Source organism: Pelodiscus sinensis, chromosome 13 (genome assembly GCF_052426305.1).
Source record: "Pelodiscus sinensis isolate ZL-2025 chromosome 13, ASM5242630v1, whole genome shotgun sequence".
NCBI lineage: Eukaryota > Metazoa > Chordata > Testudines > Trionychidae > Pelodiscus > Pelodiscus sinensis.
The window spans coordinates 44,655,441-44,668,300 of record NC_143064.1 but is presented as its reverse complement, the minus strand read 5'-3'; the positions used below and the strand labels follow the sequence as shown (position 1 = coordinate 44,668,300).

Genomic DNA, 12,860 nt, shown 5'->3' with positions numbered 1-12,860 from the left:
GCAGGGTCCCAGGGCTGGGCTGCAGCCTCAGCCCAAATGCCTGCGCCACAACTCAGCAGCCTTTTCATCCGAGCACCCTCCCCCAGCTCAAATCAGCTGGCATGGGGCAGAGGCAGACGCAGGCCTGCTGACAGCAATTCTGGGCACAGGACGGAACAATCAACGGGCCCTTTGCCCCAGTCTCTTGGCTGGAGCCACAAGTCTCCCCCCCTTCCCGAGAAACCCCAAGTGCCCTGCCCTTGAGTAGAGGACCCTCTGCCAGTCTCAGCCCTTCCTGCACCTGCTCAGAAGAGCCCTGCACCAGCTGCATCCAGGCCTCCCCTCCGTTCCCCAAACCCAGTCCAGTGGTAGCTGCTAGGCAGCCGTCCCAATCCTATATACACAGGGCATGTCAAAAGTGCCTTTGAAGACACTTTTCCCCAGGACAGGCTGGGTCTGCGGGAGGGAGGGAAGGCACAGCTGCGAGGGGTCTGCATATATGTGCCAGAGGCTGCTCTGGGCAGAGGCCTGTGGCCAGGCCGGGAATGGGGAGTGGGGCCGCGGCCACCCCTGGCGTGAAGGGCACTTGGAGTTTCTCTGGCTGGTGGGGCTTGTGGCTCTGGCTGACAGAGGGAGCAAAGGGGGGGTCTTGTGGCTTTTGCTATGGGGGTGGGTGGAAGGAGTGGAGCGGAGGGCTAGACTCCCTCAAAAGGGGCTCCCCCTGCTGCCCATGCACCCATGCCTCTGGCCTACCTGGGAGATTTAAAAAGGCACAGGGCTTTCTGGCTGCCACTACTGCAGCAGTGGCTGGGCCCTTTGGTCCTTTAATTGCCCTGGCCCCTGGGCAATTGCTCCAGCCCCTGGGCAACTGCCCCCTTTGTCTTCTACCCATTGTCAGGCCTGTGTAGATGCACCCTAAAACACTAGAAGGATTCTGAGTGAGCATTGCTGTTTAAGACATGAAAGCAGCATGTTAAGCTTAGCTTCTAGAATGCACTTGGGCTTCATCTAGACTGGCATCATTTTCTGCAAATGCTTGTAACGGAAAAGTTTTCCGTTAAAAGCATTTGCGGAAAAGAGCATCTAGATTGGCATGGACGCTTTTCTGCAAAAGCATTTTTTGCAGAAAAGCATCCGTGCCAATCTACACACTCTTTTGCGCAAAAAAGCCCCGATCGCCATTTTCGAGATTGGGGCTTTTTTGCGCAGAACAAATCTGAGCTGTCTACACTGGCCCTTTTGCACAAAAGGACTTTTGCCCGAACGGGAGCAGCATAGTATTTCTGCAAGAAGCACTGATTTCTTACATGAGATCGTCAGTGTTCTTGCGGAAATTCAAGCGGCCAGTGTAGACAGCTGGCAAGTTTTTCCGCAAAAGCAGCTTGCCAGTCTAGACACAGCCTTTGTGATTTTGTTTGCTATATAACCATTTCCATTATTGCTGCCTGCAATCCCTTGGATCTCTCTGCTTTGTTAAATACACTTGCACTTGTTTTCACTCTCCACATTAAAGTGTGGTGTGTCAAGCAGTGGTGAGCTGAGGGGAAGCTGGTAAGCTGGGATGTTGTACATCAGTGGAAGAACTTAGTGGGTGAATATTGTGAGTATCCAGTTGACCAGGGGCTTGGGCTAAGGGTCTCTTTAATTGCCAGGTACACAGTTGGGTGTGAGCTGGCTAGCACACAGGCCCTGGCTCTTCTGAGGTTGGAAGGGCCGTACCATCAGACCCCTAGAAAGCAGGAGCTTGCCTAGTTAACCTGCAGAGAGCAGGGCTGCGAGGCCTAGAGTGGAGCGTCATGGAGCCGGGAGCTGATCACTGGCAGGCACAGACTAGCAGACCGGTGTGGGGTACATAGCAGAGTTGTTGGCTTGAGTCCCACGACTTGAACTCGAGTCTGACTTAAGTTGCCTAGGTGACTCGACTTGAGACTTGACTCGGGTTCATTGTTTGTGACTTGCAACTTGCTAATTTTGTTAAATCCACTTGGTGAAAAAATTGTCCGAAAATGCCGATATTGATGGCTTTTACAAAAGTGACTTGACATTTTTTAAATGAAGACTTGGGACTTGATTTGGGACTTGATTCGAAAGTGATTTTAGGGACTCGAGACTCGACTTGAGACTTGAACTGTAGGGACTTGAGACTCGACGTGGACTTGACAATGACGACTTGAAGACAACCCCGGTACATAGGCCCGAGGCTCCAGAGGGATCCCCCTGTCCAATCTGTAGGGACCCCCACGGGCTCTCAGGTTTACGTGCCATCCCTGGGCGCGCTGTTCCCATTACGGGGCTGTGCCTCGCTCCGGGGTCAGGGCCCTGCATGCAGACAGGCGCAGGATGGGGATGTGCTCGCCCGTGCCGGGTACTGGTGTGGCAGCGCCCAGGGGCGAAGCGCGTCTCTTCCCGCTCAGCACTCCCCAGGCTCCTGCCGCAGGCGAGCGGGCCCCTTCCAGTAGGGCTGGGCCCCCCCTCTCCCCACGTGCCCCCCCAGGAATCTGGGCGCGTGGAGGGGTCTGGCGTGTGGCCCCCCCGGGGGCACTGTGAGAACTGCGGGGGGGGGGGGTCTGTTCTGAGCCAGCCGGCCAGCCCGGCTCCCCACGTGCCCCCCCAGGAATCTGGGCGCGTGGAGGGGTCTGGCGTGTGGCCCCCCCGGGGGCACTGTGAGAACTGCGGGGGGGGGGGTCTGAGCCGGCCGGCCAGCCCGGCTCCCCACGTGCCCCCCCCAGGTAATCTGGGCGCATGGAGGGGTCTGGCGTGTGGCCCCCCCGGGGCACTGTGAGAACTGCGGGGGGGGGGTCTGAGCCAGCCGGCCAGCCCGGCTCCCCACGTGCCCCCCCAGGAATCTGGGCGCGTGGAGGGGTCTGGCGTGTGGCCCCCCCGGGGCACTGTGAGAACTGCGGGGGGGGGTCTGAGCCGGCCGGCCCGGCTCCTCGCGGGGCGGGGCGGCTGCCCGGGGGCGGGGCGGGCTCGGCCCTTTCCGGCCAGGCGCGGGCAGAGCGAGCGGAGTGGCCCGGCCGCCATGGCGTCCCCGTCCCGCAGGCTGCAGACCAAGCCGGTCATCACCTGCCTCAAGAGCGTCCTGCTCACCTACAGCCTCGTCTTCTGGGTGAGCGGGGGGGGGAGCGGGGACCCCGGGGGGGCTGCTCCAGGGGGTGGGGCGGGGGGCAGCGGGGACCCCGGGGGGGGCTGCTCCAGGGGGTGGGGCGGGGGGGCAGCGGGGACCCCGGGGGGGCTGCTCCAGGGGGTGGGGCGGGGGGCAGCGGGGACCCCGGGGGGGCTGCTCCAGGGGGTGGGGCGAGGGGGCGGGGACCCCGGGGGGGGCTGCTCCAGGGGGTGGGGCGAGGGGGCAGCGGGGACCCCGGGGGGGCTGCTCCAGGGGGTGGGGCGGGGGGCAGCGGGGACCCCGGGGGGGCTGCTCCAGGGGGTGGGGCGGGGGGCAGCGGGGGCCACGGGGGGGCTGCTCCAGGGGGTGGGGCGGGGGGGCAGCGGGGAGCCCGGGGGGGCTGCTCCAGGGGGTGGGGCTCCAGGGGGTGGGGGGGGGGCAGCGGGGACCCCGGGGGGGCTGCTCCAGGGGGCGGGGCGAGGGGGCAGCGGGGACCCCGGGGGGGGGCTGCTCCAGGGGGTGGGGCGGGGGGCAGCGGAGAGCCCGGGGGGGCTGCTCCAGGGGGTGGGGCGGGGGGGCAGCGGGGACCCCGGGGGGGCTGCTCCAGGAGGTGGGGCGGGGGGCAGCGGGGGCCACGGGGGGGCTGCTCCAGGGGGTGGGGCGGGGGGCAGCGGGGAGCCTGGGGGGGCTGCTCCAGGGGGTGGGGCGGGGGGGCAGCGGGGAGCCCGGGGGGGCTGCTCCAGGGGGCGGGGGGGGCGAGCCCGGGGGGGGCAGGGGGCGGGCGAGGGGGCCCCCCGGGGGGGGCTGCTCCAGGGGGTGGGGCGGGGCACAGCGGGGAGCCCGGGGGGGCTGCTCCAGGGGGTGGGGTGGGGGGGCAGCGAGGACCCCGAGGGGGGCTGCTCCAGGGGGTGGGGCGGGGGCACAGCGGGTACCCCGGGGGGGCTGCTCCAGGGTTTGGGGCGGGGGCCAGCGAGGACCCCGAGGGGGGCTGCTCCAGGGGGTGGGGCGGGGGGCACAGCGGGGACCCCGGGGGGGCTGCTCTAGGGTGTGGGGTGGGGGGCAGCGGGGACCCCGGGGGGGGCCTGCTGCAGGGTGTGGGGCAGGGTGTGGGGGAGAACCGGAGACCCCTGGGTGGGAGGGGAGAGGCAGTACCAGGCAAAGTGGGGACGCTTGGTGGGTAATGGGGTCTTGGAAGTTAGTGAGGGCCCCCAGGGAGAGTGGGGGTCCCAGGGATACAAAGATGGATCCTGGGGGCTCCAGAGGAATAAGGGGTCCTGGGGGATAGCGGGGGCCTAGGCCAGAGCACCTGGGGAGTGATAGTGTGGGGAGGCCGGTTTGGCTGGACCCCTCTTTGGGCAGGTATTGGGGCAGGCCCCAGGCTCCAGACCACACAAGGCTCCCTGTCCAATCTGTAGGCACCCTAGGCCAGGTGCCTCCAATGAGCTCCAAAGTTTTTGTGTCTTCCCTGGGCTCTCTGTGCCCGTTACGGGGCTGTTCCGTGCGCCCATGTCACAGCCCTGCACGTAGGTGATGTGCTCGCCCCTGCCTGGTCTGGGTGTGTCAGCGCCCTTTGGCACACACCCTCTAACCTTATCCCTTTCCTTTCACCGCTCCCCAGGCTCCTCCAGCAGGTGAGTGTGGCCTTTCTATTAGCGCTGGGCCCCTCTACCTCCCCGTTGATTACTTTGTGTCTCCCCCCATGTAAGTGTGCATGCATGGAGGGGTCTGGGTTGTGGCAAGCATGGATGTTTGTAACAGAGCAAATTGTTTCCAGATGGAGAAAGTTAATTCCCAAAGGCACAGTCATCTGGGCTCATGTTTATACAATACCCCAGGGACTGAAGATCAGAGATAAAAATGCTCTGATAATACAAGTGCTTTCTGGACTCCCAGCGCTGCCCTTCTGACAAACAACTTCACGTAAGCAATTTTAATGCCCGCTTCTGCTAGGTAGTGTGTCCTGGAATGCCTCTTCCCATGCTGCCCTCCCACCCCTCATTTTATCTGCTCTTAGCCTCCCATTTCTCTACAATGGGATCCCTGACTTGCACACTTCCAGGGTATCTTGTGGTGCCTCATAGACTCTCAGCGTGTGGATTTAAGTGACTATGAGTAAGTTAAGTGCTTTGAAGTGACAAGTGGAGTCAAAATGATTGAGTCTCAATTCTGATTTCTGCAGATCTCTGGCATTATCCTCCTGGCAGTTGGCATCTGGGGCAAAGTGGGCCTAGAGGTGTATTTCTCCCTGTTAAATGAGAAGGCCACCAATGTCCCCTATGTACTCATTGGCACTGGGACTGTCGTCATCCTCCTAGGCACTTTTGGCTGTTTCGCCACCTGCCGTGGAAGCACATGGATGTTAAAACTGGTAAGTGGTTGACTGTCAGAAGAGTCACAAATCTAATACCCTGCTTCTACAACTCAGAACTTCACCAGCTGTCTGCCCTGCCATGTGCTCCTTGTGTATCTGCTTTGGGAAAGTCTCTGTTCTCTCTAAGTATTGGACCATACATTCTTTGACTTTCTCAAATAGGGCACATCCCAGACTCCACCCTCTTTGGCAGAGCTGAGGTGCTGGCATTTGTGGCTAATAGATTCTCTCGCTGTAGCCTTCTTTTTATGTACCCATGTTAGCCTGGGAATGTATTTGGCTTTTAATTACTCTGTTTTTCCTATCCACAGTATGCCATGTTCTTGTCCCTCATCTTCTTGATTGTGCTGGTGGCTGCTGTTGTAGGATTTGTTTTCAGACATGAGGTGAGTTCAGGTGTGATTGCTTTCTCCGATGCTTTCACCCTTTTCCCCTTCTTCTTGAGGCCAGGGCTTGGATGGAATTCCCCTGCAGAGTAAAGAGTTTAGACTTACATTTGTTTCCTCTTACTTTGTGCAATCCCTTGGTGGTTGCATATTGAGAGGAAAATTCTTTTCATTTCTATTGAGGTATAAATCTGGGGTAACCCTTTTGACTTCACTGGAGTAGTCTGGATTTACAGTGTTGCTGACAACAGAAGTTGGCTCAGTTTCAGATTCCAAATGATCAGTATGCGCAAAAAGGACAAATAAGAAAAGTCTTCCAGTCATTTAAAGACGTGAAAACTCAGTACTTCTGAGATTTGGTTGCTACACTATTTACCAAATTAACCAGTATTTAACATCAACAGGGATTTAGAGAGAATATCTGTAGAGTGTCTAGGAATAACCACAATGGATGCATTTGACGCTATTCAAGAGAACTTTTAGTCACTAATTGGGTCTCTTAAAGTTCCTTAAATAGTGTAGAAAAGTATTTCAGGGATTAGAAATAACCTGACTGAAATGAGATGGGGGAGATATTTAAAGGCATAAATGAATATTAAGCACCTACTCCCCAGTTGAACCTCTCACAAGGACTGTAAAATGCAAACCCAGACCATTCCCTAGTTTGTACTAAGCTTGACAGACGTGCACATTTTTATAAAAAACAGATTTTTTTTTAAATTTGTGAGCTGGATCCTTCACCTGGAATGTGCTAGTCAGAATGTTCCTGCAACATTCTGGGATGGCCCTAAATAAGGTCCATGGAAACCATGATTTTCTTGTAATGTCACGGTAATTAGGTCTGCTTGTAAATGCAAGAATTAAGTTCCAGTGCTTGGTACAGCAGGGGCTGTGCTCCCTGCCCCAACCCTCAGTTCTTCTTTATAGCCGTTCTCACATCTAGATAGTAACAGGAGTGACTTTCTGAGCCATTCCTGGTTCTCTGTTTCTGATGGAGCTGAGTTTTTTAAGGTGACAAGGAACTCTTTGGGACCTGTAGCCTTTGGAGGCTTAGGTTACAGAAATCTTTCTATTCTTGCAGATTAAAGACAGCTTTGAGAGCAACTACAGTCTTGCTCTGAAGAACTACAATGCAACCATGGATCTCCGCAGCGAAGCTGTGGATACCATCCAGAGAACTGTGAGTACTTGTGGTTGGTTCCTCCAAAGAAACTGGTGGGGGAGTCTGTATCCTGCAGATGTATGGCCCAGCATACCCTGATGTGTTGAGCAGCAGCTGAGGCTGGGGTTCCCATGCACAGGCAAAGTACAACACAAGGAAGGCTCTGGCTTGCTAGGAGGCATTAAACATTAGCTGCCTTCTCTGTTACTGCCAGACCTGTCCCTTAGGAAGATGTACAGTAATCTCCTCTTGCCTCACTACACAGGGGAGCAGTACTGCCCTAATGTTCCCAGTTCTCAAGCACATGAAGGACAGCCATTACTGTGGACAACATAGAGGGTAGCTGTGTGCACATAGGTGGCTTTGCAGGGTATGTGCTATGCAGATTTTATCTGACTGGGTAGAGTGTGCTTGTCCCTGTACCAAACTGGCAGATGCACTGTCCTTGTCCTGCATACATCTTTATCTCTGAGTCTGGTCTCAAAGTATTTGTGTGTGAAGGAAAAATAGCTGTTCTGTGCTGGTCATCGGAGGTGTCAAGTAAAAGGCAGGTGATACGTAAGTGCTGTTGGGTTGCATTGGGGAGGGGAGGAAGCATTTGGGGTATCTGCAGATTGGTGTAGCTGCGGGGATGTAGTGCTCTGTGGTTCAAGCACTGCTCCTTACTGTTCTAAAATTTGATTTCTCCAGCTACACTGCTGTGGAGTCCAGAGCTATTTAAATTGGGTGAATACGACCTATTTTGCACAGAATGGAATTCCTCATAGCTGCTGCAAGCTTCAAAACTGCTCAGACGAAGACCTGAAGGACCTGAATAAAGCCAAGGCAGAGGTGTTTGGTAATGTAAGTGACTCTCAGAGATGTGTCCTGGAAGCAGGTGTGGGAAGAGAGAGTTGAGACCTTCTTCCCCGGGTTGTCAGATCCCTGTAAGTGGTCAGGAACTTTGTTCTAGAAAGAGTGTTGTTGGGGTACAGGAAATTGCTGTGCAGTAATGGGGGCGAAGGCTGTGTTGCCGTTGACAGGAGAAAGAGGCATAGAGAAGCTGCGCCCAATGCATTTTCTCAAGTTCTCTGGAAGTTCCAGTTATTCTTCGTTGTTGGGAAGAGATTTGTGTCTGCATTGGCTTGCCTTTGTCTGTATCTGTCTGCATTAGCTTGCCTGCGCTTTGTGTCAGATGGGATTATGTGAAGAACTCTATTGTATCATGCTTTACATTCCTGTAGCACTTAATGCTCACACTCCCCTATGAAGAAAGTATACAGGGGACTGCACAGAGATGCAGAGGCAGGTAATGTTACTTAGACCATCTAGTCCCATTTAAACTATTGAGTTCATCTTCCCACGCTGACGTGATCCTCAGTGAATCATGTTGCTTTGCTGGTCCTATACATCCACCTTCATAAAACAAGGCTTGGCACAGTGCCCAGGATGAAAGGTGCAAAGTACAAAGATGTAAATGGATTGCCCAAGCTCAAACAACAAGCTAAATGGCTAAATTCAGAACTGATTCCAGAATGCCCTGACTCCCAGGTCTGCCTTAGATTCTTTCCTGAGCTTGTTCACTCCTCAAGGTACCTGTGCGATGGCTGTGAATTGGATGGATGTGTAGTTGGTGTCTGGCAGCCTGGAACTACCCCTGCTATACTCAGATGCAAACTTGTTTTTTCCTCAGGGTTGTTTCAGTCTGGTAACAACAGTTATGGAGTCCAAAATGAGCATTGTGGCTGGTATCTCCTTTGGCATCGCTTGCTTCCAGGTAAAATCTCTCCTTCTGTCTAATGTTTTCTTATGTGTGCAAAGGGCAAAGCATATTTCAAAGAGGAAGAAATAGTTGATTTTTTCCCCCCACAGATTACCATTTTATTTAAATACCACACAGTCACCCAACTCCAAAAGTGGGGATTAAAATGCCAATTTCCCTTCAGAGAGCCGGTGTATGTCTTGAGAATAGCTCACTCCGGAAACAACAGACTTCTAACCGATGCCAATGCAACCAAATCTCTCCTCTTCCGATCCAGTGTTACCTATCTGAATTTCTGTTTCCAGAACAAACTGTCACCTGTGCTTCTGCTGCCCCATTGCCCTGTCAGGGTGAGAGTTGGATTAAATGTCGGTGCTTATAGATGATCAAAAATATTCTGAAATGCCTATCACAAACTCAGACCCAGCTAATGCAATGACCCCATCTTCTGTTTCTTTCCCTCTGATTCTTTAGCCTGAGGTTTTATCCTTGTGATGAAGGAAGCATTATGCCTCAAGCAGCAATGGAACTAGTGTTTCCTCATCTGACCAACCTTGTCTACACAGGAAACAAGAGTCCTCTGGCCTGAGCTCCTTGCTAACGTCACCTTTGTGCATGGGGAACGTTTGGGAGTGGGTTTTTGGAAGAGCTCTGTAGACTGGGTGCAAGTTGAGTGCTGAGTAGTTTGAAAAGCTGATCATGAGTGCCCTGAGGGACCTTTATATAGTTGAGCTCTTTGGAAAATGTTACCCCACTTTTGGTTATTGAGCACTGGAAAAACTGGCCTGATGTCTAGCCTGGATAGCTGGGCTAAGGTTGGCATGTCCTGCCTTCAGATAGGATCAGTGGTCCCTCACCAAAAAAGGTTCCCCACCCCTGGCCGAAGTCTTGCTGAACGTCTCAATTGTGTTCTGAGCAGTTGAGTTTTCTGTGGCAACTGCTAGGCTTGTGGAAATCCCCTGAGGGGACTGTGATTGTTTGTAGGGTGTCTAACTGGAACACCTTGCAGTTGGCAAGAAAGGTGGCAACAGACAGACACAGACGACAGACTTGATTACTTGACTCTTATTTTGAGGTGATTTCCAGTCTGACTGAAATTCAGAGTCACAGATCTCTGTATCGGTTCCAAATGGCAAAACTCCTTAGTTCCTTCAAAGCATGTTCACTTTTAAGTAAAGAGTATGAAGAAACAGCAGTTTGGAATTGATGCAAAGGAGTGGGCAGACCCAGTAACCAGGGAAGAGACTGACAGAGTGAGATTGCTTATTGATTGCTTGGTTTATTTTATCTTTAATTTACTCTCCTTGGAAGGAAATTGCCTGGCGACAGTCTGTGAGGTATCCAGGCTGAGGCAAGGTTAACATGTAATAGCATGAGCACAGAGAAGAATCTTGGCCAGCCAGTTTTTATTCTGATATCAGTTTGTCACTGTGCTGTTTTCTGTAACAGACACGGAATGGATTGGGAGAGGCTGGAACGCAGACCTTTACCTTGCGGCTCATACGCTTGCAAACTCTTTATTGCATTTTGATGTCACTGTGCTAGGGCTGGAGCCAATCTGTCTCTTTCAGCTGCTATCCATTTCCTCCCTCCTCCCCCCTATCTGCGATGTGCAGCTCACATTCTGCTCATTACAGCTTCCAGATCTATACTCCAAATAGGGCAGCAGAGTTTGACTGATGAATAAGTGTGTGTGTGTATTGGGGGGGGGGGGGGGAATGTGCTTTCGTCAGCTCTGTGAGCGTAACCGCAGTGTAGCGGTTTCAGTCTTTGAGGAATATATTGTTATTTGGGACTTAGAATCATATACACATTTTGTGATTTACTCTGAAGTGAACGTTGATGGTTGTGTCACGCAAATGAAAGGCCCTGTTCTGCAACTTTGCCTCCCATGAGAACAGTTACATGCATGAGTGTTTTTTAGGATCAGGTCCGAAATGTCTTTGATACAGAAAACAGCTGTCTGGAGCCCACACAACAATAATAACCGATGTGTGTCCTTCAGTATTTTCACATCAGCCTTGATTCTGTCATTGACCTTGGAGTGGGGAGAAGCGGTTGATATTTTCTACTGTTTGTGTAATGGGCTGTAATGCTCTTGATAGCCATATAATCTCTGGGAAATTACCATAAAGCAGTCGATGGTTCATAAAGCAAATTCTAACAAGAAGTAATGTTGACTCTCTCTCACAAGGAGTGCCTTCCTATGCGGATGGCTGCCAGGATCCTCTCAGCTTTATCTACCCTAAAGCAAAGGAGCCCATATTCTGATTTTGCAAAACCTCATCACCCAGACTTTGCTTTTACAAAACCAAAGCGAAGTATCCAGTGCTTCAGATCTCAGTTGCATTGTGTCCAAATTGTTGCATTTCAGAGTGTGGTGCAGCTTAAACGATTTCGAGTTTGGGTCCACTTATATTTATTTTTTCACATTTCAGTTGGTTGGGATCTTTCTCGCCTGCTGCCTGTCCCGGTACATCACAAACAATCAGTATGAGATGGTGTAACAAGCCAGCCTGTGACCAAGGTATGCCTGCCCTGTAGGTGCATGTATTCATGTTCCTGTCTGCAGATCTGAGAATGAGGGAGGTCTTTTGGAAGCTTGCACTTCCATTGTGCTGTGTGCATATGTTCACAGAAAGGTCCGAGCAAGGTAACATGCGCTCCATGTACCGGTCCATCCATTTGGAGATGCGCAGGGTCTGCTCCATCTGCGTGTTTCTTCTATAAGCATCTAGCTGAGTGAAGAACCCACATTTTGTAGTAAGCAGTTCTTTGACTCTTAAAGTTTAAAGTGAAATAGACACCTTCCTGGGCATACAAGGATAGAGCAAACAGGTGCTGTGGAATTTCCTACACATACATGCTGACACACCTCTGTTAGTTACTCGACCTCCTTCCCATCTTACACCTAGACCCTTTACCTAAACCGACCTTCCATTCCTGCCTGCTCCTACAGAACTAGTTCTGCTTCTTCCCAGCTCTTTTAGCACACTACAGTTGTTGCTGGTAATGCCCCTGCTGTTCTAGTACTGTCTCTCCTCTTGTCCCCCTCCCTTCCTCTGAATCTGCATCTCCGTATAACCCACAGGTTATGTATTGGGCCTTTCGTAGCAGGGATGAAGATACTGAATGATGGTGCATTGTGCTGTGAGGACCAGTATTTGCTGTGAAGTAGCATGCAACCCACAGTCTTACTTGTGTAATAATTTAAGCTCACTGGGATCCTGATCTCTAGAGCTGGGAAACATGTTCAATTAACTCTCCTTTGCTTTCTGAATTTTAGGAAATGTCCTTTGATCTTCCTCCTCTGGAGAGCACTTCCAGTTTTCACCTGGTCCCAGCCTGCTGAAATCATGTTTGAACTGACTGATCCTCTTCAGAATCAGCTCACGGAACTGAGCGTTAACAGCTGTTCCGCTGTAATCGGGGACTTGTCAAAACACTATTCTTTTGTAACACTGAATGGGGTCATTATTATAGCTGAGGTAGTTTTAATAACTACTTTCCTTCAGGCCCCTACCACCTCATCTCCTCTCTAGAGCACAGGCAATTTGATTGCACAGTGAAGTAGCATGATATGACACTAATCGCATCCCATTCTTAGACTCTCTGTTAGTTATTTAGGAAGGTGGTCTCTGATAACTGGAATTTACTGTTAGTTTTGGAGGTGTGTAGTATGCATTAAGAACGAAGTACTCTTTGCTTTCTCTCTTGTGCAGTTGGCCATTTAAATTATATTATGCAACTCAGACTCTCTCACTGATCATTGAAACACCTACTAGTCCTATCATGCTATTCAGCCACACTGCCATGTCTGTTTGAGGCTGTGTTCAACAGCATCTGTTTCCAGGTTCTTTTCCCCAATCAAGGGTTTTATATCACTTTTTTATAATGGTATTTTTTACCTTGTTCCTCTCTCCTGATCAGGTTGTAGTGATCTTTTGTAAGTTGTAGCGTGAGGTTTGGTGGTGTAGCTGTCTGGCCCATAGTTTTGTAGCTATGCCTCCACCATGTTGGGCATGTTTTCATTGTCAGTATTATGTGCTGCTTTAATTGTGTTGTGTATTAAATAGAAATCTTGTTTTGAAACACAATAAATATTAAATATTTTA

General features: G+C 52.1%; 1 protein-coding gene across 2 annotated transcripts in view; it reads left to right on the top strand.

Moving 5' to 3' along the window:
* Positions 1–12,860, top strand: part of TSPAN6 (tetraspanin 6) — a 23,141-nt gene extending 10,281 nt beyond the window's left edge. The window contains exons 1-8 of one of the 2 annotated variants that reach the window (XM_075896750.2): positions 2,930–3,088; positions 5,265–5,453; positions 5,768–5,842; positions 6,924–7,022; positions 7,695–7,847; positions 8,677–8,760; positions 11,184–11,272; positions 12,032–12,860. In XM_075896750.2, coding sequence (XP_075752865.1) covers positions 3,002–3,088; positions 5,265–5,453; positions 5,768–5,842; positions 6,924–7,022; positions 7,695–7,847; positions 8,677–8,760; positions 11,184–11,252 — 756 coding nt within the window. In that variant the 5' untranslated portion in view covers positions 2,930–3,001 and the 3' untranslated portion in view covers positions 11,253–11,272; positions 12,032–12,860. Of the gene's footprint in view, positions 1–2,929; positions 3,089–5,264; positions 5,454–5,767; positions 5,843–6,923; positions 7,023–7,694; positions 7,848–8,676; positions 8,761–11,183; positions 11,273–12,031 lie in introns of those variants that run through there. The other variant, XM_006137425.5, reaches the window with a different exon arrangement.